Source organism: Atractosteus spatula, chromosome 12 (genome assembly GCF_055471065.1).
Source record: "Atractosteus spatula isolate fAtrSpa1 chromosome 12, fAtrSpa1.hap1, whole genome shotgun sequence".
Taxonomy (NCBI): Eukaryota; Metazoa; Chordata; class Actinopteri; order Semionotiformes; family Lepisosteidae; genus Atractosteus; species Atractosteus spatula.
Genome location: NC_142717.1, coordinates 46,038,714 through 46,063,302, shown reverse-complemented (window position 1 = coordinate 46,063,302; position 24,589 = coordinate 46,038,714). Strand labels below are relative to the sequence as shown.

At 45.2% G+C, this 24,589-nt stretch overlaps 1 protein-coding gene across 4 annotated transcripts in view; it reads left to right on the top strand.

Moving 5' to 3' along the window:
• Positions 1-24,589, top strand: part of igf2bp3 (insulin-like growth factor 2 mRNA binding protein 3) — a 43,285-nt gene that overhangs the window by 7,013 nt on the left and 11,683 nt on the right. For 3 of the 4 annotated variants that reach the window (XM_088929426.1, XM_088929425.1, XM_088929424.1), the window contains exons 3-6: positions 5,445-5,493; positions 20,289-20,340; positions 20,429-20,492; positions 23,879-24,163. In XM_088929426.1, the coding sequence (XP_088785552.1) occupies positions 5,445-5,493; positions 20,289-20,340; positions 20,429-20,492; positions 23,879-24,163 (450 nt within the window). The remainder of the gene's footprint in view (positions 1-5,444; positions 5,494-20,288; positions 20,341-20,428; positions 20,493-23,878; positions 24,164-24,589) is intronic. The other variant, XM_088929427.1, reaches the window with a different exon arrangement.

Sequence of the window (24,589 nt, the reverse complement as noted above, 5' to 3'; positions counted from 1 at the left end):
ATTTTTAAGGAATGGGAAAAGGTGGAATTTTGCATATAAGTGATGCAAAATCTAAATAATGGTTTGAGAAACAATTGTTCCTTTTCGTTTTAGACTTGAACCTTAATTTAGGTTAAAGACCAGGCAATTGGTGTGATTTAAGAAAATATCGCCTGTAGAATTTTGTAAAAGTCCATTTTCACCAACAATCCAAGGATGGCGCTCAGAAAGGCTACTGTTTTTTTAAAAAAATCAGTTTAGTTTTAAATTTAGTTTAAATGGAAAACTGGGATTAGTGCATCTGAAGGCGTTTTGCGTAAAATAAAAGGAATTTTTGCTTGTATATATTATTACATGCATAGTATATAAAGACAAGTTCTCAAAGAACTTCTGTGAGCAGTGAATGTGGAATGCCGTTACAAGCAGGAGTTCTCGGTATGGTCAGAGGCTCAAGCTCACCTCTCAGTCTCAGAAGCGGGGAGCAGCCTGGGAGAGTGTGGAGTTTGTTTGAACACCTTCGCTAAGCCGGCTTGCTAGTCATGGGTTTCTGCTGGTTAGGTGAGCAACCGTAAACGGAATTGTTAGAGAAATGTTGTCTGGAAGTTTGTGTATTGCAGGATACAATTTTGAACTGAAATTGTACAGTTATCTTATAAATACTGTTCATTTGTGCAAACTTTGTGTACTGGCTTCTCTTGGTTTAAGGTTCTCTGACCCAGATTCCTCCTTAAAAAGTTTCTAAATCAGCTTGTTCGTACGCTCATCCCTTGTTAAACACACACGTGAACGCGCTCCTTGAAGTGAGCAATACGTGAACACACCCGTTCTGCTAAACAAGTTGATTTAATCCCCTCTAGTACGAGCTCTAACCGTGTCTCGTTCTTACAGTTTTGTTACCCCTCTTGGTTGTATTTTCTATCTGACAGAAATTGTCAGGGTGTTGTTATTGTACACAACCAATACTGGCTATGGAAAGTGTTTAGGATTTTGTGAATCAATACTGTTAAGTTTATTTTGGTTGTGCGTGCTATGAATGCAGAGTGTTGATCACCTGAGAGTCTGATGCTCTTACTTGCACAGTTGTGGGTTTCATTCGGTCTTTGCCTGTGGAAGATTTATTCATTTCAGCATTTTTGTTTAGGAAGAAATTGTTTTGTAGAGATCGTGCAAGTTTTATTTCTCCACGTAACTGGTTCATAATTTAAACGTACCAGCTTGCATGAAAAACGTGCTGGTAAATTCTGCTGGTTATAACGTATGCTTAGTAACTTATGCTGCCAAATTGTTCAAATACATCCGAAAAATACCAAAAATCTATTTTTGTTGAATCGGGAGTACTTGTAAAAAATCTTTAATTTGTTCCATGTTAGAGCATCACAAAATTCACATTAAAATAGTTTTTGCCTATGAACTAAAATTTTGGAAGATGTGTTCTTAAAGTAGGGGATGATTGTATGGTGTTGACAAACTACAAACATTGTGTAGTTTCTAGGTTTTGTATTGTTAAACCAAACATTTTATGTTCCAGTGGACTTTTTATATCTAGGTCCATTTTATTTTCCCCACAATTAACTTCCTGAAATATTGAAACATTTATATAACAAATCTACGTAAGTTACATGAACTGGTTAACCGGCACAGTTAAACCTGGTTTAAAATCTCTAACTACTGTGTGCAAAGACACTTATCTGTGGACTCCTAGCATGACATTTTATTTAAATATTCACTGAACTTTGGTCCATTTCTGAAATGCATAGTGAATGGGTATCTGTATCGTTTTTAAAATCCCTATTTCCTACCCTACAGTAAAAAAAAAAAACTTTTTTCAGAAGAAAATGAAGTGAAAGTGTGGAATTATTGAATATAAGGTCTATGGGGAATTATTCCCAGAGTTACAGGACATTTTTGCCCTGAACTTGCCTGTACAGAGTTCTCTGGTGGTGGTGTTCTGTGAAGACTGTATGGGTGGTGGTCCTTTCAGATGAACAGGTTCATTAACGCTGGTTTAAAACCTTGAAAGGTGTTTTTGTGTAGCTTTGAAACGACTGTGGGTGAAAGATCGTGTATCTGCTCTGTGGTGGTGTGTCCTCAGTCTGCGTGTAGAAACAGGGTGACATGGCGCACAGCGCTGAATCTCCACGCTCTTGGCTGGACTCGAACCCGGCTTCTTAGCTGGCACAGTGCCTCTCCCTGCGCTGGAAGAGTGGGTGCTGTGGGGTACGGTCTAGGGGTTTCCTCTCTGCCAGGGTGAAGCGCAGGACCGAGGAGGACCTGTTTAAAAACGTGTTGCAGAGATCCAGCACCCGCTGGGGCACACTGCTCTCTCGCTCCCCTTCAGACAGCTGTGCAGGCAGGAGTGTGGAACCCTGAGCACTGCTCGTGTCTCCGGCCTGTGACTGGCCTGGGGGCGGGGCGGTTCCTCTGGCAGCGGCCTGGCCTGGGCGTGGCTGGGAGAGGGCGCGAGGTCTGGGCCAGTCTTGGAACCCCTAGGTCTGAGGTGTCCTGCCATCGAGCTTTCGTGTCCCTCGGTCCATGTGAACGTGAGCAGGAGGGGAGAGTTATAAAGGTCGGATCTGTAGCTGTTTCCTGTAAATACCCAAGCAGCGAGTGGAGGAAGTCTTGCATCACCTCCTGACCCTTGTCCTTCTGCCTCATGGCTCCACAGCAGAGCCCTGGGTGTTGCACAAGGCCTAGAGCTCAGTGCTGAGTGCTGGTTTCCTATGATAAGAAATGTGACGGGATGAGTAAGGATGCCATTGATGGATCCATTGATTATTTTTTGGAGACCATGCAGCTTCTCTGACATGCTGGTCTAACTGGAGCTGTGGGTGCAGATCTGTTTTCAACAGGTGTGAATCTGCTCTCCTGCACTTGGCGGTGTGAGGGGTTGAGAACGGAAGGGTTATACAGGGCCCTGGGAGAGCTCTCGAAGCGCCTTGGTCTCCCAGCTTCTGCTCGCGGTGTCTGGGGTCGTACAGGCAGGGGCTCTGCGCAGAGGCTGGGAGGGAGGTGACGGTCAGCAACAAGGAAGCATCAGCCCTTGTGTCAGTACTGCTGGATGCTGAGTCCTCCACCTAATATTTATCCAGGAAGGACACTAGGTCTTATTTGGTATTTGGTTGAGCATTAACAGTTCTCACCCAAGTGAGAAGATTTCATGCATTTTAAAATCGAGTCAGTTCTGTGGTGGGGAAAATGTTTGCAGTTATTTTTTTATACGTAGGAGAGTATTTTTCCAGTTAGGTGAAGACTGCAGTATGTTTTATTTAATAAACATGTAGATTAGAGATCATTTGCATCTCCATGATGCATTCATCTTGATGAAGAACCTTTGACGATGGGCTTGGTGTCATAGAACCTTGAGCAAGAGGGTTTTTTTTTGTGTACCCCCGTTTTGTCATGCAAGATCAATTTTCAGTCACTGACGATTTTTCATGTGACTCAACAGGCATTCATGAAGAACAATTTGTAAAAAAGATATAGCAGGCTTTGTAATTGCTGTAAAAGGTGTGTGTGTGTGTGTGTGTGTGTGTGTGTGTGTGTGTGTGTGTGTGAAAGGGAATTGTTGAAAAGAGTGAGTTTTGGTCTTTAGGTTTTTGTGTCCAGATGGACTGACTGACTGTAGAGTGTGGGTCTTGTCTGCACAGCCACTGTGCTGTTATTTGCAGACTTTCATGCTCAGCTAAAGCTGTTCTGATTCATATACTCGACACAATTAGTCAGTGTTGGGGCATGTGATTCTTGCTCCAGATTTGTCATGGTGTGAAGAACGGTCTTTACTTCTCGCCATCCTGTCCTGCTCCCATATCTCCATATTTATTATATATGCAGTTTATTATCTTTTATTTATAAAGCGCCTTTCCAAACCCGAGGACGATGTACATGGGGATAAAGAAAAAAAAATGGAAAAGTACACAAAAGCTGACAAGTGTATACAGACAGAATGTAGGGTAATCGGATATAGGTCCTGGTAAAAAGTTCTGAGTTTGGATTTGAAGAGAGTCAAAGAATTTGTTTCCTGAAGAGTCAGAGAAAGGGCATTCCATAACCCTGGAGCAGCAACAGGAAAAGCATGATCTCGGAAAATCCCAAATTTTAGTCCCGGGTACTGTGAGCAAAGGACCGGCTTCAGCTGACCGGAGCCTACGAGAGGGAGTATAAACACGGAGGAGTTTAGAGATGGCGGAGGCAGATTGCTTAGAGCCTTGAAAGTCAGTAACAAGCTCTTATATTGGATACGTGGCTTTGTAGGATAGCACTGTAGAATCTTAAGCGTAGGACTTCAGTTCACACGCAGCGGAATCAAAGCAGAATTGGTTCCCTTTGCTTTGTGCTTTCATTTGTTTCTGATCCCCTTTACTGGTTTATTGCGGCTCAGGCCTGGAGCAGGAGGCCTGTACAGAGTGGAGGTCTGGATTGCTAGCGTCAGTGACGCGCGCCCATGTGGGTTTGAGCGGAGTCGTTTTTAAACTTGTTAAAGCTCTGGTCTGAGGGTTTAAATGGCAAACTGTAAAAAAAAAAAAAACTTAATTCCAGTCTGAGTAGATGGGTAGATGGAGGCTTAAAAATGCCTTTAAAAAAAACTGTACATTTTGCAGACATTGTACAGGACATAAGATGTGGTTATTTACCAGGCAGTAAGCACATCTCTGGTAGTATATAGAAACAGACAGGATGAATAGGTCTTCAGTCTCGCAGGCTTTTCTCACCATGCTCAACAGGGCTCGTTTCCCTTTTTCGGCAAAGGGATTGTGTGGGTTTTCACACTCCTGGGGGCTGAAAAATACTCTAATACTCCAAAATACTTGTCTGCTGAACGCACAACTGGGAGAGCAGGGCTTTGACTTCCAGGATGAAGAATGTGAGGAATGCCCGGACTGCACAGCGCTCGGTTGAGCCCCTCTGCGTGAGGGAGGGTTGGGCTCCTTCTCCGTGGTTACCGCGGCTGCCGATGGCTGCTGAGTGCCTGTTTTTAGAAGGAGAAGATGAACAATCGACTTGCTGGTGAATACTTGGCATGGTTGTCACCTCCTTACCGGCTGCTTGCAGTCCTACGCAAGCCAGCGCAGCCCAGCGCCTGCTGTGCTTTGCTCTGTTGCATTGGAGGCGTTCAGCACTGAGGTTGAACTAAGGAGGTCCGATAGTTCATTTAGTCTATTCTACTTTTTTTATTTTTTTGCTCTTGAGTTCTCTATGGCGTAAGAATGAAACTGGTTTAAAAAGTTAGCTGCCCCTCCCCCGAGACAGTTCACAGACTGTTTCTGTGAAGCTCAGCTTGTGGTTTGTTTTTCCTGCTGTCTGTTCGGGAAATAAGCGCTGGGTGCTGTGTCTCTGCAGTGTTTGGGTGAGAGAAGAGCCAAACAAGATGCCTTTTTCAGGGACACACTGCCGATCTGTGAAGCCTTGTGTACAGCCGACTGGACTGTGAGGGTACGCTGGTGTTAATGTGGGCTCTCTCTTCACAGGAGTCGCAAGCTACAGATCAGAAATATCCCTCCACATCTGCAGTGGGAGGTAAGTTATTTTTTTATATTGGAAGTATTTATCCTATCCTTGTCAATGTTGCCGTTTAATGTAAACTAAGCTTTCCTTGCAAAGGCTGTGAAGAGTTTGCTTTTACTCAAGTGTTGTTCGAAGGAGCTCCTTTGTTGGGGGGTTTTGCCTGGAAGGGCTGAGGGTTTCTCGCCACCTGTTACTCGTGGCGCCTCAGGTGGGAGGGAGCTGTTCGACGGCGAGGGGCGGTGGCTGTAGCCGCTCCGCTCCCGTGCAGCAGTCCTGCCTGGCGGGAGGTGAGGAGTATCCGCTAGGAGCGGTATGGCGACTCCGACGGCTCTCCAGGGACAGCGCTGCATCGCCCCGGAGAGCGGAGAGACGGGTATTGACTGGAGTTTTCTCTGGGTGGTCAAGTAAATAGCTGTTTTGTTGTGTTGCGTCGATTAGTTTCCCAAGCTGGAAGAAATCCTAACCAGAGATGTTATCTGTTGGCAGTGCTGTTCAAATGTTCCTCAGCTGTGTGGTCTCTGAAATACAGGGCTCTGCTCCATGGTAGCACAGAGGAATCGCATCCTCATGAAATGCTCCCTAAAACGTACGTTTTTATCTTTGGAGCGCAATAGAAATTTTTTTGGCAACCGTCTTTCCTAACTTATGCTAAATACACAAAGCTTGTAAATGCGAACTTAATTTCTGTGTTTTTGTGTGCATCTCTGCTACCCCATTCAAAACAAGGAATTGTATAAAATTTTGCTCTGGATCAATCAATCGAAGTTTGTTTCAAATGCACAACAATACAGAGTGCAGCAGCAGCAGTAGTAGTTGCTGGCAATGCAATGTCTTTTCTGCGAGCTCACCGGGAGGGGGTACAAATCCCGGAATTAAATAATGAGGCTTGTTTGGTTTTCTACCTCTTGCATTGATTCTAACCTGCTTCCTGGACGCTTGACTGCATGGGTGAAAATTTATGGCCAGCTCTTACCTGAATGTTCTACATAACGTACATTTAGAAACTAGCATGTAGCCTTTCAATTTTGATTTATCCTTTTCTTACTTTTTCTTTGCCCTGAACAGTAACCCTGGTCGGCTCCATACATTCTCTTTTCCATCGTTTTGTCCTTTCCTGTAGCACCGTTTAACAAATTGTAGCTTGCTTTAATCGCTGCTAAGCTGGGGAAGGTTTGAAGTGCTCATGGCTTGCCGAGCCTGTTATAGGTGATCCCGTTCTTGAGGGATCCTGCTTCCATTAGTTCGCAAAGTTATTGAATCTATTCTGAGCCCGAGCTTCCTCTCTGTGTGACAAAAGGTGCCAGGCAGCCTCACCAATACTGAAGTAGGCTAAAATAAGAACCATAATCGCGTATTTCAGCGTTTTCAAAAACTGCTGTGAAGTTCCCCTTCCCTCTGTGTGTCCAAGCACTTTCACTTCTTCAGGTTTCTTGCTGTTGCTCCTGCCGGTCAGTTAGATAAATTCAAGCTGCCCTTCTCTGAGCCGGCAGTCATTTCTGTGACCTAGGAGAACATGTTGCTCGTGGGAATGGATATGTCTTCATCCGAATTGGTGTTTGTAGGTTTCAGGTGCTGGTTGGCGACGATCAGCTGGTAGTGGCAGTGGGCTAGTGACTTCCTGGTTCCTCTGCAGTTCTGCGCCTCTGAATCGGAACGCTGAGATCTGTGGCTCCTATGATGTGGATTAATAGGAGTATAGTGTTGGCCAGCACGTGGAGGGAGATGTGGGCAGTTCTGGAACAGCTGTCTCTTCAGAAGTCTTACCACGGTTTATTGTAGCACTGTTATGAAAGGGTGAACTAAGTTCGTTGTGCATCGATATGCTTGGCAGATTTTTCCACTCTTGTGCATGTTTTATGTGCACATTAATTTGTTGTCACTTTAGTAAAGCATTCAACGTCAACCCTCTGAGGGATAGAGCTGAGGTTTGGACTTTCCTCGATGGGAGATTGGAAGGGAGTGAACCTCTGTGCAGTGCGTTATGAAATCATCCACCTTCCTTTTAGGTTATGGCGGAAGTAAATTCTAATTTTTAGTTAATGCAACTTTGCATAATATTATTTTGGCTATCAGGTCTTTCCAGCACATGTTAAAAATAAATGCAGTAAAAGTAAATCCATTAGAGCTGTCTGTCCAGCCCTGGTTCCTGAGGGGTTTCTGTGGTACACGAGTCCTCTTTTATGAGACATTTGTAGTTCTTCAATCAAAACATTTTCCTGTCCTCGGAATTGATGTCTTTAAGGTCCAGGTACTGGATCCAGGTGTGGGTTAGAGCTCGATCTTGAATACAAGAATACTGGGGGGGGTCTTCATTTATGAGTTTTGGTTGATTGGATGTGTTAGAGCATTTGTCATAAATTTAAAAAGTCAATATTTTATTATGGTCTTGACAAAACAATACCAATACTCTCAAAATGGTCCAGAAGTCCTGAAGTGGTGTTAATTTGGCCAAAGCACTTGATTGTCGGCTGTTTTAGAAGATTCCAGCAGATGAGCAGATCTTCAGTGAGGAAAAGGAAATGAAGCAACACAAGGCTAACAGCTCAGGCTTGCACTTTGTGTGTATCTGGGTTTGGCCATGTGACTCGAGTGTAGACAGTGGAACGGGAACAGTCTGTACTGGATTTGCTACAGACCTGCCCTCTTTATCTGCGCTAAGGAAGGGAAACTCAAAATCCATTTTGTGAGCTGCTCAACACGCATGGTAGGCAAACATATCCTATACACACAAATCTGTACGTCGGTGGCAGCTGGCTGTGGAAACGACAAGGCCCTAGTTCTCCAGTCTCACGCCACGCTCCTGGAGCGCTGGGGCCGTGCAGAGAGCTGCAACACTTCTTCTGGATTCATGCGGATGAAGTGGGAGCACTTATTTTTTAGGTGCTTCACATTTTACTAAATGGATTTTTTTAAATTACTTGAACATTCAATGTTGGGGTCACTTTCAATCCAGTTAGGGTTTTCAGAGTAGACTTGTCATGGTCAACCTCCGTTATGCTAAATATAAATTAGTAATTAAGTTACCATGAAACATTTCAATTCAAGTTTCGTCGTTTGTTTAAAAAAATTAAAGGCTGCAAATGAAGTAAGAAACTGTGCACGTGTTTTGGAGTTGGACGTTATTTGATCCAAGATGTCTTGAAAGGCACCAGCACTTGTTGCAGATCACAGGTGAGGCGTCGATACTTTAAAAATGTCTAAACATTACTGGTGTGTACCTACATAGCTTTTTATTTGCTGGTTTCATAGTTGTTTCTTCAAAATCCTGTTCTGAGGTATTGGAGACAGGCCATCACGCACAGTTTTGTCAAAAAGCCTTCTTGAATCTTGATCCATCTTCAGTTTCAAAGCTAGAAGGCATGTTTTGAAGTTTTTCTCCAGTGTACTTAGGGCCATAAATGTGTCTGTAAGAGGTGGTAATGAGACATTCTTTCAATTTGGAACTGAAAGGTTTTGTTTCAGAATTCAGGAAGCCTTATTTGAGAGAGAAAAATGAAAACTTCATAGAAAAGACTTAGTGTGCAGATGTGGTCAAACCTGTGCCCATTAATAACTGGTAAGTCCAGAACTGACTAAAGAGTAAACCTGGTTAAGGTTACCCCCTTCAGGTTGTAGAATCGGAGGAATGAAAGTTGCTCTGCCAGGTCAAGTGGTATAAGCACTGAGAGACACCGGTAACGTTCTAGTTCATGTGTCATGGAAGGGGCATGGAAGCAGGGGCCCAGTTGGCTTAATCAGTCGATTAGGAAAAAGAAGAAAGGATTTTATAAATTCACAAATCAATAAATTGAAAAGTAACGGGGTCCAGGTAAGAGGAGAGTTTATTGAGCAGACAATGGGAGGCGCACACCTGCAGTGGAGGCTCGGTTGTTTTTAGTATCACAGCTGCACAAGCCCAGGAAGGAACGAGGCTCAAGAGGTGGTCAAGGGGACTGGTAAGGTAGGGGTCCACCCAGCCATTTCTCTGAGGGCTCATTTCGATTGATGAGAAAGATCCTGAGCTACTTGGCTAGCACATACTATCAGTATATTCATCAAATTATAGAGTTATTGGATTCTAACTATTTAATATGAAGGAAAACTGAGCTGGTCTGTATGTCAGCGTGATCAGTGAAGCTGTGTGATGCTCAGCCTGTATCCTGGGCAGCCACCCCGTACGGAGGTGTTGGTGTCTGTTGGCTGGAGATATTGGTTTGATAAAGGAGACCCTGACATAGAGCTGTTTGGGTATTGCAATGTTTCTCTTCAGAAGCCAGGACTTCGGAAGCCAATCGCAGCTTGCCTCGATTTGCAGACGAAGGTCATTTTGCAGTCGTTTCCAAAGGCCCGTGCGGCCAGATGTTCCAGATGCAGGCATGTGAAGGACACTGGGCCACGGCTCACCTTGAGGTCACTGTGCTCGCTCACGTGCCGGAGGCCAGTAGTGGCTTCGTTTCCTAACAGCCTGTGGACCACAGATGGCAAATGTTGCAGTTGCTTGTTCTGCACTTGCTGTACTCGGAAATGGAGTGTCAATGTGAGATTTCACTGCGCTTTTCATTCCTGCGATTCTCTCTAGTCTTGCCTTTCACAGCTGATTCACGCGGTTCAGTCTTTGTGGCATGTCTGGTCTCATGTGTGGGACTTCGCTTGTGTGACTTGGCGAGAGCGTTGCTGTGCCACAAGGCCTCGTGCACAGTACAGGAACACCACCGGCTTGCAGTTTAAACTGATAGCTTTGTAAGGCTTCTGCACAAATAGAATTAGTAACTGGTGTCCTAACCAGATGAAGCGCTTGTTGGTGAATGACAAACGAGGGAAACTGGAGTCGGCTTAGTCATTGCTTGTGCACCATAGGTTACTGATACTGGCTTCCCGACTAGTGCATTCATTTGCATAGAATAGTTCTTAACCTTGTTAACTACATGATTCCTTCTGCTTGAGGCTTTGAAAGGCAACAACGTGAAGATTTCCTCGTGTGGGCCGGGGGCGTGCACACTCCTCTTGCCCTGGTGCTCTGCTCTGACTGCCCCCTGGAGCTGGAAGGCATGACTTCAGGCTTGCCTGTGAAATCTTCGCGGTTGTGCCGTCTGAACTCGGCTTTGGTTTAGACTCCTCGTGCTGCTTGTTTGAAAGGGTGGCTCTGTTACTGCAGTAGCCGTCTTTGCTGCTCCAGTAAAACACGCCTGCTGGCAGCATTGCTCTCACCCTGCACGTTAGACCAGCAGGCCTGTCTCCTCCTCCCACCCTGGCCAGCGTTTGCACGGATCGAGCCCTGGATCAGGTTGAGAATCCTTGACAGTTGGTTGTGTGTCCCCCTCACCCTCTCAGTGCATCAAAAGAAAATGATAAAGCGGTGGTCGGGATAAATCTTTCTGGGACTGAATTAAGTGAAGCCTTCATAAGGTGTTTAAATGCAGCTTTTCAAAGCTTCTTGCAGATTAGTCAATGGCAGATGAACTGCAAGCTGCTGGTGACCCTTTAGAAGATGCTGAAAGAGAAATGGCTGACATTAAATTAGTTTCAGTCAGATGTTTGCCAGGAGGAAATTAATATAATTCTTCAGGCTGAAGGCCTACAGGTTCTTAATTAAATAGAATAATTCTAATTGAGTGAGGCAGAAGTTACAGGTGGTAAAATATTAGTAAGATAGAGACATGTATGACGAATATTCCTGTCACCAAAAGGTAAAAATCTAGTTACTTAATTGCTTGCTAAAATCATAATTTTTACACTTTCATGGTAAAAAAAAGATTCAATTTATTTCTGTGATTTTTTTTCCCCTTATTTCATAGTGGTGTGAGGTGAATGTGGAGGGAGACTGGAAGCAGTTAAGAACAAATATTCAGTGACCGATGGTTTTCTACCAGTTGTACTTCAGGGAACAAGCAGTATCAGTTATAGACTCGCGTCACTCAGTGCTGGAGTAACACAATGAGTGGAAGATTGCTAATGTCGCGCTGATCCATAAAAAGCATCACAAAGCTGAACCGAGTAATTCTAAACTAGTAAGTCTTCTCTTGCATGTGAGGTTGTGGACATGTTAAGTTGTAATTTAGAGGCTCATTGGTATTTCAGTAAGATCCTCAGGGATAATCTGCATGGCTTTAAAAAAGGAAACTCTTGCTTAACTTGTTACTGTTCTTTAAATAAGCAAAAACGGCAGTGGGCACAATCCGAGCACATGATAGTCTTTTGAATTTCAGAAGGCATTTGATTTGCTAGGATTAAGAATAGGTAAATAGGCCAAACAAACTGCAGGAATCTCCTGTACCAACCTCTCTGCCTGTTTGTTGATTTAGTTGGGAAAGATTTTGCCCTGTTGAACGTGTTTTGCTTATTCATCAGTACTGCAACGGAATGTTCTTCTTGCATGCCGTCTGTGGCACTGTGGTTCACAAGACCATGAACTTGTGAAACTCGCTTATATTCTATTGTACACAGCTGCGTTAGTGTCGGTTTTTGTCAGGCAGATGTAGGGAAGCCATTTCATTGTGATGAAGCGTGAATTGGTCACTGGGCTAGTTGTGCTTTGCTCAGTGTTCACGTTGCTGGAGGTCTTTTGCTTTATTTTGGGGGGAACTTACTTTTTTTTAGCTGTAAAATAACAAACGTGCTTTCAGTGAAAAGTGCAGGGCAGGGTGATAGTGGTGAACATGCCGCAAGCTTTGCACAAAGTAGGTTACGAAAATTCCCCTCCAGTTCGATGTTCTTCAGCGTTTTCAGAAATGTAACCACAACGTAGTGAGGACAGGCTGGACAGGTAAGAGGTGAATGCTCAAGCTGGGGTGCTATAACTAGGGGTGTCCCACAGAGATCTGTATTAGGGCCACTGATTTCCCCCTGATTGAGATCAGTGGTCTGGGTTCTTAGGCCTTTTCTGGTTTTGCATCTTATGGGAGGAATTATAGAATGGTCTGAATGAGAGCTCTTAAGAGAGGAAACAAATACTAAAAAGAAATGGTCTGATATTCAAACCTGGAGAAGAGGGTGGAAAAGTGTCCTTTGCAGATTCCATGTTCCAGCTGTTTTCTGGAAGGCAGACTGCAGAGCATTACAGCAGTCTGTACAATCTCTGCATTAGAAGAATGGGGTGGGATCAATATACATTCCCACACCTATGTGACATTGCAAATTTCCCATTAATATCATGGGCATATGGGTTTTGGATGGGTGCTGAGAGAGTTAAAACAGCAGCCGAACCACCCAGATGACTTATACAAAGTGTTCCAGGATAGTTTGACCAACTTTCCACAGTCCTTCATTGATTAAACTGTAGGAGAGCAAAACAATAACAGCAAATTAATGTTCTGAACAATGTATTCATTTCTCTTTGTATGTTTCTGTTATGAATTGATTTTGCGTCAATTTATTTATCAGAGCTTCTGATACTGCGATGAAAAGGTTTAAGACCTTTAATTGTGCCGCTTGGTTTAAGAGGAGCAGAAGAATTTTTACAGCTGAGACGCTCTTATACAGTCTGTAGCAAATGGGACTGTGCTATTAAACGCTGAAGTTTATTGGTCAATTATTCTGATATAGTTCTGTTCAAAAGATCAGCGAGGCGCATGAATATGGCAATAAATGCCCTGTGAGGGTCACAGTGACTGCTGTGGGTAGCCCCGTTTGCAACTTGAATGTAGAAAGACCCTGTATCCTGGCGATCTTGTGCACGTGGCCGAGCTGGCACGAGCCGTGTTCCCCCTGCAGTAAGAGCTCGGAGCACTGCCCCCTGACGTTAGCCCTGGCCAGGAGAGTTTCCCTATGACAGGGGGTCCTTAAGGCCCTGTAAAATGGTCATGAGATGTTGCCGTTGTGGGGGGTTATTACAGCTTGTGCTGCAAAAAATGAGATTGGGGAGCATCATGAAGAACTGGCGCCTGCAGCTGTGGTTGATATTCAGTATCGGCGGCTAGTTGAGCCGCTTCTCTGCGTCTGATCAGACGGATGTCTCTGGTTCCTGTGGAGCTCGCGGCCCTTCCTGTGCGGCACTGTCCCCTTCCTGAGCTCTGTCCTGTACGTTTCGCTTAATTCTGCCTCCGGTCTCACCAATACCAACGAATGTCGATTATAACTGTAACAAGTTTACCAGATTTTAGGAAAGTGACACTTTTTTTGTAGCGGATGAACTGACATTTAATTTAATGGCTGTTGCATAAATTGGTTTGTTATGCTCATGAGCATTTGTTGTCTTGGGGGGGGAACATGAGCACAGTTTAGTGTGGAACTTTTAGAAAGAGATTTCATTCTAAGGAAATCCTTCCTAGAATAATGAATAAATACACTGGGGAAAAAAGTCAAGTATTTATCACAGATGCCAGTCAAGGACAAAGTAGAGATAAACTTAATTTAGACTAAAATGAATACATTTGCAAAACAAATTTAAAATGAGAAAATGAGCATAACCAAGTAATGCAGTTTTAATGTTTAGTTTTTTTAATTAACCTCATAAAAGCACACTTACTTTTATTCAAGCTTTCAGGTATCTTAATTATGTAATTAAAGTGTTCAACTAATTCAAACTTGGTGCATCATAGTGCCTGCTGTCATCTACTTCCATCAGTCTCTTCTGAGCTCAGGATGCTGTGTTGTGACTGACATTTGAAGAGACGCCTCTTGCAGAAGCATGCACCAGCCACAGCGGAAGAGCCCCGAGTGTGCGATCACCTCGTTCCGCAGTGCAGACCCAGTTCACGGTTACCGGAGTGCGGATCAGCAGCAGGGTGGCTGGGTTGACCCACGTGAACGGCATGCCTCCCTCCCCAGCACCTGCTGATCAAGCTGCTGTTTCCCCTCTTGGGCTCAGTAACCCTGTAGTCCTGTTCCAGTAACTTGTTCATTGGATTAAAAAAAAATGATGTTGGGAAGAGTTTCACTACCTAATATTAATGCACTAAATCAACCACATGTTTGACTGCAGAAATGGCTAGTTGAGTACTGAGTCCAGTGGCTTCAACAGTTCCCATTTTGTTGATGGTCAATATTAATTCACAGTAACTGGGGTGCTAATATTCTGGTCTTGTATGACACTTTTGTTTTCCCCGACCAAGAGTCAAAACCTATTATGACACTGACACTTCACCCCTCCTCACATCTCCCGATCCTGGGTGTGTGAGGAGCTCTTCCCACTGGAGGGCGAATCCCAGCAGCTGTGTTACTGTTTCTGGGCAGCACAGCGATTATCAGCGCTGCCTCCTCTCCAAGTCCAACTCTCGGTGGGTCTTGTGTGTCGGGTTTGGAAGTAAAGAAAACCAGAGATGTGCCGTCCAGGTTAATTAGCAACCGGACAAGCTAGACGGAGCACTCCTCTACTCTCATCTGTAACCTTTTTCTTGGTGTCCGATTGACCATTTGACTGGAAAATGAGAGAAAACTAAGGTACGCGTACTTGTAACTCAAAAATCGGTAAGAAGAATTCTACCTGAAGCACTGGAAAGCAACAGGTTTTTTAAAAGAATTTTTCCACTGCAGATATTTTAAGAGCACGTGCAGTCTTTTTTTAAAAAAAAAGTACCCCAAATTTCACACTGTACATTTTAGCCTGTGTTTCAGCCCGTAATTTGGGAAGAAGAGTTCGTGATCGTCCTGAGCTGCCTGTGTTACTGCTAGCTGTTGGAGATTTCTCCTAATATGGACCATATGAGTCCACAGCGTGTATATGATGAATTTAGTTCTGGCACAGTAGTTCAAAGGCAGATGTATGCTGGGTAATGATTGGTACAAGAGAATAATCAACATGTCGATATAGCTGATAGTATAGTCAACGACTGAATCAAATTTGTTTCAGAGTGGCGATGCAATTGTTGCTAAGAGTTACGTCAGAAAAGAGCATTCCAGGTTGTGTGCTATATATTACTTTAAAATACTCTTGCTAATTACTGCTAATACTCTTGTTAATTTTGTGTGAGCAGTCATTAACAGGGTCTTTATCTGGTTCGTGCCCTGTTAAGTATCTACGTGAACAGGAATTGCAAGCCTGTTTAAGGGAGTTTGACTTGATAGTAAAGCTGTGCGTGTCTGCAAATCCTCTGTATAGCTGGCAGCAGTAACTCTGCCATGGGACTGAAAGGCTATTCTTTGTGAAGGTCTCGGTTCCATGTATAGTTCATACAAAAAAAACACTATTTTCTGTGTGCGATGCGAATCTGCACAGATGCCGTTGGAAGCTGCGCAAATCCGCGCCATATAGGATTTCTCTCATGACTACCGTCTCCTCGCCCGCGTGCTGTAAGTGGACACGCCAGGAAGTGCCAAGTGGCGGAGCAGAAGGCAGCATTCCGAGGCTTGGCTTTCATGGTATCCGGCACCTCTGTGGAAAGGCTTCCTGTTCCCAGCTAACAAATGCTCGAGGCCCGACCGGCTCTCCTGCCCGTCTGTGTGGAAACGAAGCCTCTGGTCTTGGGCAGGCCCATGGCCTCTTGTGGAACCTGATTCTAGTTTTTGAGAGTTTATCCAGCAGGCCTGAGTTTGAATCTTAAAGTGAAAGCCTGTTTTTTTTTTTTTATTTATGGGCAAATGGCAGTCAACCTTTTTTTAACAAAGACCTGTTAATTTGTGAAGAGGTTTTCCAGGTTCAGTGTCGTCTTTGCTCCTGGATTGCTGAGGGAGTGTCCAATGCAGAAGGCAGTTCTGACGTCTGGCATGTTTCATTATTTGTGCTAGTATCCTGCACGTCTAGAGTCAGTACAAAGTATTTAAAATGTCTACTAGAAAATCAAACCTATAGCATCTGAGTCTTAAATGGTAAAAAGCTGAAAATGGAGTTTGATAGAACCTGAAATTTGAGCAAAAAACCTGCAGTATTGCAGTAGCAGTATTAAAAGATATTAATGTCCATGTTAGACTTCGGCCTTCACAGGGATCATGTGTTAATAAAATGTTTTTTCTAATCTGGATAGTGAAAGTAACTTTTCTTCTTTGTAAGGAAGATATTTCTGGAAATGCAACATTCGGTTGTTGCTTGTTTTTGGTCTCAACTAAGCATATTGAAATAGATTAAGTGAGTTTTGTTAAAACTAAGTGTTCATATCGCTGATCTGCTCACACCCTTGTTTGCTGCAGCGGAGAGGTGTGGCTCATGTGTGGGGGACTGGTTCAAGAGATGGCCTGGTTGTATTTTGAGTCTGTATGGTAGGACACCTATTTTCACCGTTATTCAATGTACATGTGTTTGGTAACTACGTAAGGAATCTGTTTCTTTGAAATCCTGGAACACATTTAAGGTTAAGACTATAAAGAGTTCATGAAGCCCGTTTGGCGATGTGTATGATGTCATTCTGCACATTTGTAAGTTGCACTGAACATGCCTGAGTGTTTGAGTAGTATGGAGCGCACAGCTGTCGTCGTGCTTCATGTTGCCAAAGGGTGGTCCGGTTTGCCTGGCACCCCAAATAAAAGCCTGTCAAATGTTTTCAAAGGTGCGTAGGAAGTGAACAAATGCTTGAGTTCTTGCATTTTGCAGCGTGCAGAAATCTGAAATTGGCATGGGAAGTTGCTCGCTTGGATTTCTCGCCCATGGCTTTCATCCGTCCGAGCGGGTTGAGCTTCGCTGCCGTCTCACTGCAGTGGTCCTGCCGATCAAAGTCTTGAAGGAAGACGGGGATTAAAGTGAGCTGCTCTCCTGATTGAACTCTTCAGTGATCCACAGTAAACCCACCAGAGCTAGCAGTGATCCAAACTAAAACCGATAGCGCTATTGCCATGGGTATGTTTTTGCTTGTATGAAACCCATTTTTTCTGGTGCACAGAATCCCAACAGCCAATTTACTTTGGGAATTGTCTGTAGTAGTGGTAGATTTTTCACTTGATTAGCATCTTCGGTGTCGGCATTTCCTGTTTACAAAGTTGCTTCCTTTAGGTTTATCTAGGATCCCTGAAAGCTATTAAAAAAAAAAATGAACCGTTCTTGTGATCTTCGGCCTCTGCCTTGATTCGGGAAGGGGGCAGAGTGTTCTACAGCACAGACCATGATGCTAGAAGCCCTGGCCAGGGGGTACAGCTGACACACAGAGGTAGAGAATAGCTTACACTTACATAGCGCTCCACTCCAAGTGCCTTACAGGTCATGGGGCTCCCCTCCACCCCCACCAGTGTGCAGCCCCACCTGGATCCCTTCTAGCGCTAGAACTGCTTTTTCCCCCAACATACTGCTTTCAAGGTGCCAGTAGCCATTCCAAAAGCCATCTGGTTCTGGCACAAGTCTCGCGTTGTTGCTTTGTAATGACTGCAAGCTTTACTTTCAGGTGGCTGTTTATATACATGTACAAATACATTTGCTCCACGCATTCAACGCAAAAAGCTAATCAATAAAAGGACAATATACAAGCATGAGCTCTCCATTTTATTTCTTATGTATTCACACCCTTTGTTTTGGCGCACACAAATTTAGGTGTATAAAATTATAATCAGCCCCACAGTTAGGCAGGTGGCCTCTGTCTGTGCAGTAAGAGTGGTTTACGTGAATTCAGAATGAATACGCCTGTCATTTTTTAACAGCTTTTGGGGATCCAGATAAAAAGGAAGCAACTTTGTGAACAGGAAATGCCTCAGTCAGAATGTCATGCAAAGATTCAACCATGAAGACCAAAGAGCTTTCCAAGCAACTCACAGCTTAAGCTGTATAAGAAGTCAAAGTTGAGGAGTTTATAAAAAAATTAAATCAAGAACCATATTCTACCTGAACACTGTCTCGTTCAAGATGTCCTAATCGGAGCCGCTGAGCGAGGAGGAAACGGGTTAGTGCTGTCGCTGGGAGGCCAGTGGTGACGAAGCTGGGGTTCAGTGGCTGAGGGAGAAATCTTCCACTGTGTAACAATTCCAGTCACTGCTCAAAGGGGGCTTGCATGGAGCTCAAGAAACGCATCCGGTCCCATGTGAGGTTTGCAGCCAGGCATCTTAGTGATACTGCAGAACTGGACAAGGTTTTGTAGTCAAGACCAAATGGGCACCTTTTCTGGTCTAAATGCAACATGTACACATTCAGTCTTCCACAATCCAGCACAGTGCATCACAGTCGGCCCCGTCCTTACTGTGAAACATGGCAGCAGCAGGTGCACAGCAGTGTAGATGAGGGCTGCGAACTCAAGTCTTTCTGCAATGGGCTGTATTCTTAGTGGATTTAAGAACGAGTTTCATTGTGCAGCACCTCTTGTTAGAGATCTGCATTGTACAGGGCAGAACTCGGTTTACGTGTTGTGAAGGAACTCCTGTTCCTCTGTGCTCTCGCTCACTGGCACTTGCATGACCTCTGATCTGATGAAGGGCTTGCAGTAGATCTGTTTGGGTTGCTTTGATTCACTCCTGGTCCTACATGGCTGCTGTCTCTTCTGGTTTTATTTTCCACCCTGGTCTCTTATCGACTTCGTTTCGCCACTTTCGGTCATGTAGTGTAAGCGATCTGTATTCGCCCAGCCTCCAGCTCTCTTACTCCTTGAGGTTTCCGTGGTCGGCATGCAGTGTGGCGAGCTGTGGACCTCCGGAAGCAGGAGTGAACGCTCCTGTTCTGGGAACGTCCGTACTTCAATTGCTTCCTGTATGGACATGTGTGTGCCGCCCTGGACCTTTAGGAAAGGCTTCATTTCCCATATAAAATTCCATCTGAACACTGGTGTATCTTCATATGGAAGTGCTGTTTTTGTCTCTGTCCTGTAAGAGCCTGACTGCGCTCAGAGCGAAAGTTTCCATCACAGATTCAGAATGACCCACTAAGCTCAGTTTTCCATATTTATACAAAATGCATTTACTTGTCGTGAAGAGCCAAGGCCAGCCCTAGAGCACTTGCTTTGTGTGCTAGGTGTTCCAGGCAGTTTTTCTCCTGAAATATTCTTGCTCTTGTACGGACTTCTACACTTGGCAGCGGACGGAAGCTTTTGGGAATTATAAATGCTGGATTGCTTCCCAAAGGATCTGTTGGATTTGTGAGCCACCTGTTCTGCAAAACATGAATCCAGTCCACAGACATGCAAAGAATCCTGTTCAGTTTGCACCCTCTCCGCTGAGCTTAACCCTTTTCTTCAGAGCTTGCAGATTTATCCGTGGACAGGCTGTTAAATATGGAAAGCCCTGTCCACCACAGGCAAGGCCAGACCAGATTTCTGGCAGCATCACACATGTGACACGTTCGGTGACGTGCACACTGTAGACTGGTAGAAGGAAAAGGCATCTATTTCAAGACCGCTGAAATTGTTTATGGTAAAAATAAACTAATTTGGGGTTTCTGGTTTCATAACCCTGAGTGAGAGATTTGTTCAGTTGAAATCCTTTGATGGAGATTAGTTCTGCCCTCCTTGTATCAGACTTGTGGTCTTGACCCAAAACCAAAATTCCCCAATGATTTCAGAGAAGAGGAAGGAGTCTTCCCCATGAATGGGGAGGCCCTGTTTTCTTGAGGAGTGTGGACCCCGAGAGCCCATTATTTCAATCTGTAGGCCTTTTTCTTTCTGTGTGTTCAGAAAGGCTTTTCTGCCTTGGCAGGACTGATTTAACTGAGGAGCCTGCTGTGCCACCTGAAGGGGTGCACCTGCCCAGCCCCGGAGCTCACTGGTGTCCGTGTCGGTGTGGGCCGCTGATCCTACAGGCGCTCCCAGGAGCCGCGCGTTGCCCTCGCTGGTGGCTCAGCGCGGCCCTGCTGTCCACCCCTGGACAGGGCTGTGCCTCTGTGGGGAGAGGGAAGCGATGTTGGGCTCTGAGTTAGTTGACGCTGGAGTAATGCAGGAGCTGTTCTTCAGGCAGACCCGGGGATTGTGAAATCTTGCACAATGTTCGTTGTAGGTTTGAAATTTCCTCCTGGGTTCCATACGTGCTGACCTTGTCCTTTCTCCTCCCCGCAGGTGTTGGACAGCTTGTTGGCTCAGTACGGCTCTGTCGAAAGTTGTGAACAAGGTACGTTCGTTTCAAGCTTCGTCTGATTTGAACGCGCTCCGCAGCACAGAGGAGGGCCTTCTCTAATGGTGTATCTCTTTCCCCGCAGTGAACACCGAGACGGAGACCGCCGTCGTCAATGTTAAGTACGGAGCCAAGGAGCAGGCCAGACAGTGAGTACATGGAGGGCTTCCTGTCCCAGACCGGCGGGGGGGTCGCTGGCCGGTGGGGTCCTGCAGGGCTCGGCCCCGGAGAGGCTCCTCCACCAGTCCTGCACTGGCGCGCTTCCCGGCACGGAACAGCCTTTTTGGGGGGAGGGGAAAAAAACCGAAAATCCGTCGAGCTCCTTCTTGCTGTGAGCACGAAAGCATTTGGTTAGTATGGGGGTGTCTGACTGTGGTCCAGTTCTTCTGACAGGTCAGCCCCGATCCCCTGTTGTTTTAAGGGTCGGCAGCAGTGGTTTGACTTGCAATCAAGCAGTGAAGCAAGTAACGTTTCTGTGAAGGCAGATCTGCTCCTGGAGGGCTGGAAGTTATTTTGTTCCACATGATCTTTAGATTAGTGAATTGCACACACCTCCTGTTTAATTGATATTTAAGTTGTTCCAGGCCTTTAGAAATCTGACTTTTGAAGGCTGGTCTGTAAAATGTGCTGGAGTGGGGCTGTTCAGGACCTGTGATGGAGACCTCTCTGGGTTCACACATTAATTTTGTTGGAGAATGTTGCATACTGTTGCCCAGAGCTTGGCGAGACAGTTTTGTACCAATAGATATTTGGACGAGTGTATAGTGTTATTGGTGTTTTAATTACTGACACTGATACTGTGGGTTTGGTGACTGATAAATTCTAAACTCAATTTCAGAATTGAGTTTTGGAATGATCCGAGTACGGGAAGTTTTCCCCAGTGATCACGGCTTTATCTTAGCAGTTCTGCAGCTGAAAGTGTGGTAACGGTTTATTCCCATCCTGCGGAGTTTTCCAGCTTTTGTTTGGCTTCTTCGCAAACCTGGAAGCATTTCCTGCATCTGTGCTTGCAAACTGAATGTCATCAATGTTCTGTTCATAATCCTGGTTTGGCAAAGTTGTGAAAGTTTTTCTCCTCATTAGAAAGATGCCACCCTGCATTCCCCTCACCTTTACTGGAGAGTAAAATTTTAAAGTGGTTAATGTCCAGAATTCTGGAAAATCAGATTTGTCCGCATTTTTGCTATTAGATTTTTTTTTACCTTGAGTTTTCATTCAAATTGAATATGGCTTGTAGATTTATTACTCTGCCAGAAAGTGCTGTTGAAAAGACTCGCCACCAGCTCAGAATGTGGACTCTTCACCACACTTCTACCCAAGAGTGACTGTGCTGCGCCTTCCGTCACTCGGTCAATACCAGTACAGAGTCGCTTGATTTAAAACTGTATTTTGAGAGCTACTGTGGCGCTGATGTTCCTGAAAGAGCATGATGTCATGTGTCGGTAATGGACAGCGTTTGGAATTCCAGCGTGTGTGTAGATTTATATTTGTCTGATTTAAGTCCCTCTGTATGAAGATGGTTGATTTGATTTCGAATCTGATGGGTTTTCCAGGCACCTGGCTTAGCAGGGCCACTTGTGTCCTCAGGAATCATTGCAAGAAAATCCTCTATTTGACGTCACTTGGCTGTGTCCTTAGAATTCCATATTTCAAAGCTTCCTTTCTGCTACAGGAACAGGATTTCATTTCCTGATGTGGGGAAAAAAATTTAGATCCCCTGTTTCATTTCGGGGTTCCCTTTGCTTCAGTCAGGATTCATTCTGGAGTCTTCAGAGGTCTAGGAAGTCACCACAAATGAACAACTGTGTTATCCGACCAGAAACAGGCAAGGTGCCCGCTTGGGCATGGTCATCCTGAAAACAGGGTGGCAATGCCATGTTATATAGTTGATTTTTGCAAAAGGATATCGGCAGTGTGTTTTTCAGGTTTTTCTTCAGTTTTGCTCCACTGGGCTTCTGCCCTGAGCATCCTTGAAAGGAGACCTTAGCCGGGTAGAGAGTTGCTATTAATTCACAGGCGGGAAGGAAAGACATGAAATAGAGATATGAGGTAAGATGCATAAAATAAACGTGCACATTCCCCATGGCAGTATGATGACTTGCAAACTCTGGCTGCAGATGCTTGCACGTTGAGTATTCAAGGGTGCGTATCCATTACATCGCGGGGATTAAAAACTTGAGCACAGTGTTTGAGCACAGTCATCAGGCTTGTGCTTCAGATGAAGAGGCTGTGGAACTGCGAGACTCCGTTTGCCTCACTGCTCTCAGCACAGAGTTCACCGGCGAGTTAGGGGTCCTGCAGCTGCCCGGAAAGCGTCGATCTGGACAGTGTGCCCGTTGCGTCTCGGCTGACGGGGTGGACGTGGCCGTTGCGCTCTGGGCCAGCAGGTGAAGGCGCACAGGTGATCTGTGGAGTCTTACTGCTGCTGGGTGGCAGTGACTGACTCGGCCGCAAGCTCAGTCCACACCTCCAGCCACTGAGGTGACCCTCCCAGGCCGCCCGCGGGTCGGAGCCGATGGTGTGCTGCGTGTGCGGTCGTGTTCCCAGGATCTCCGTTAGTGCTTCTTCACAGAGGGGGGGTAGAACACTATCGAGGATTTCTACTACTTTTTGCACAGTGTTATCCGTTAAAACTAAAATGATTTACATTTTCAAGATATTTAATTTGGTGATTTAAATTGGCACCAGGCAGATATTTGTGGACGTAGCACAGCAGCTTGTCATACAATGAAGCAATTGCTGCCTCCCAGTGTCCAGAAAGCTCACTGCAGCCATGTGTGAGCTATTTTAGTTGTTTGGGTGCCACTATTATAGTTCATTTTTGAAACCTGAACTTTCTCATTTTCATTGTACACAGTCACTTGTGTAAAAAAAAAAGCATATTTTTCTGCCTCAATGGTTTTGCACTCCAGTTCAGGCTTTTATGAGGAGTTCCATCAGCACCAGTGTTAAATTACAGTCATGATTAGCAGCGTTTGGGTTTTTCACAGTTGCAGAAGAGGAGTGGTAAAGTTTCTTTGCAGTTTTGTTCCCTGTGTGCGTGCACACACACACACCTGACACGCACACTAGAGGACTGCATTATTAGTGTTGTACGGGGGGGGGGTGGGTAGGGAGAGAGATCTGTACACAGGATGTCTGGGTTTAAAATGTGCATCTTCACAGTCATGAAGGAGATGCCGCTGGAGCTCCGAGCAGCCGTGGTCCATCCAGGGCACTAGAGCTAAGTGAGACTGATCACCCAGTGAGTGGCTGTAGTCGGTCCTGGGTCCACTGCCCAGGTGTTTTTGAACTGGGGACTAGCTGGCACTTCTCATACTGGTGCAGACCTCCACTCCTGAGGGTCCCCTTGTCTAAATTGATGCCAGTTCATTTTAAGTGCTTGAATGTTGATCTTTCCTAGTAATGAAACTTCCATTTTTTAATATGTCTGACAGGGGGGGGGGATGGTTGAACAGTCATAGCTTTGGCTGTGCTTGTGTAGGATGTTGCTGTTTTACGTACTGACTCGGTTTCTCTCTCCTGCTGCGCTCAGAGCCATTGAGAAGCTGAACGGCTACCAGCTGGAGAACTATGCTCTGAAGGTGACGTACATCCCCGATGAGATGGCCACACAGCAGCCTCCTCAATCACACCCCCTGGCCGGGCGGCGCGGGTTCGGAACCAGGGGTCCACCCCGCCAGGCCTCCCCCGGGGCAGGTACCCGACCCAGGCAGTCCGACGTGCCCCTGCGGATGCTGGTGCCCACACAGTTTGTGGGCGCTATAATAGGCAAAGAGGGAGCCACGATCAGGAACGTTACAAAACAGACACAGTCCAAGTAAGTCCGGGATCTTTCCCAGTCATATTCCTGGCAGTTTTTTTAGCATCCTACATCTGTTTTAACTGGTCTGTCTTGATCAGATCTATAAATATATCTTGACTCTTGGAGTTATCTCATCTGAAAAACAAGCCCTGTATATATTGGCTAGGGGTGATGCCCCTGTCTAGTGCAACGTAAATATATTCTAAGGCTTGTATTGACTTACATTCAGTCAAAGGAATGATCATGGAAGGTCAAGGGGTTGATAAAGTGTCAGTAAGTCTAGCACAGGCTGGAAGAGCAAAGCAACAAATGCACTGGGATAAAATGTACACGGGAGGAACTCAATCTCTGTACGGTGTGTTTGGACACAAAGTGGAGACCGATGGTTGCTAATGTGCAAGATGACTAAGAGCAGTAAGCCCATGGTGAGCTTGAGAGTGA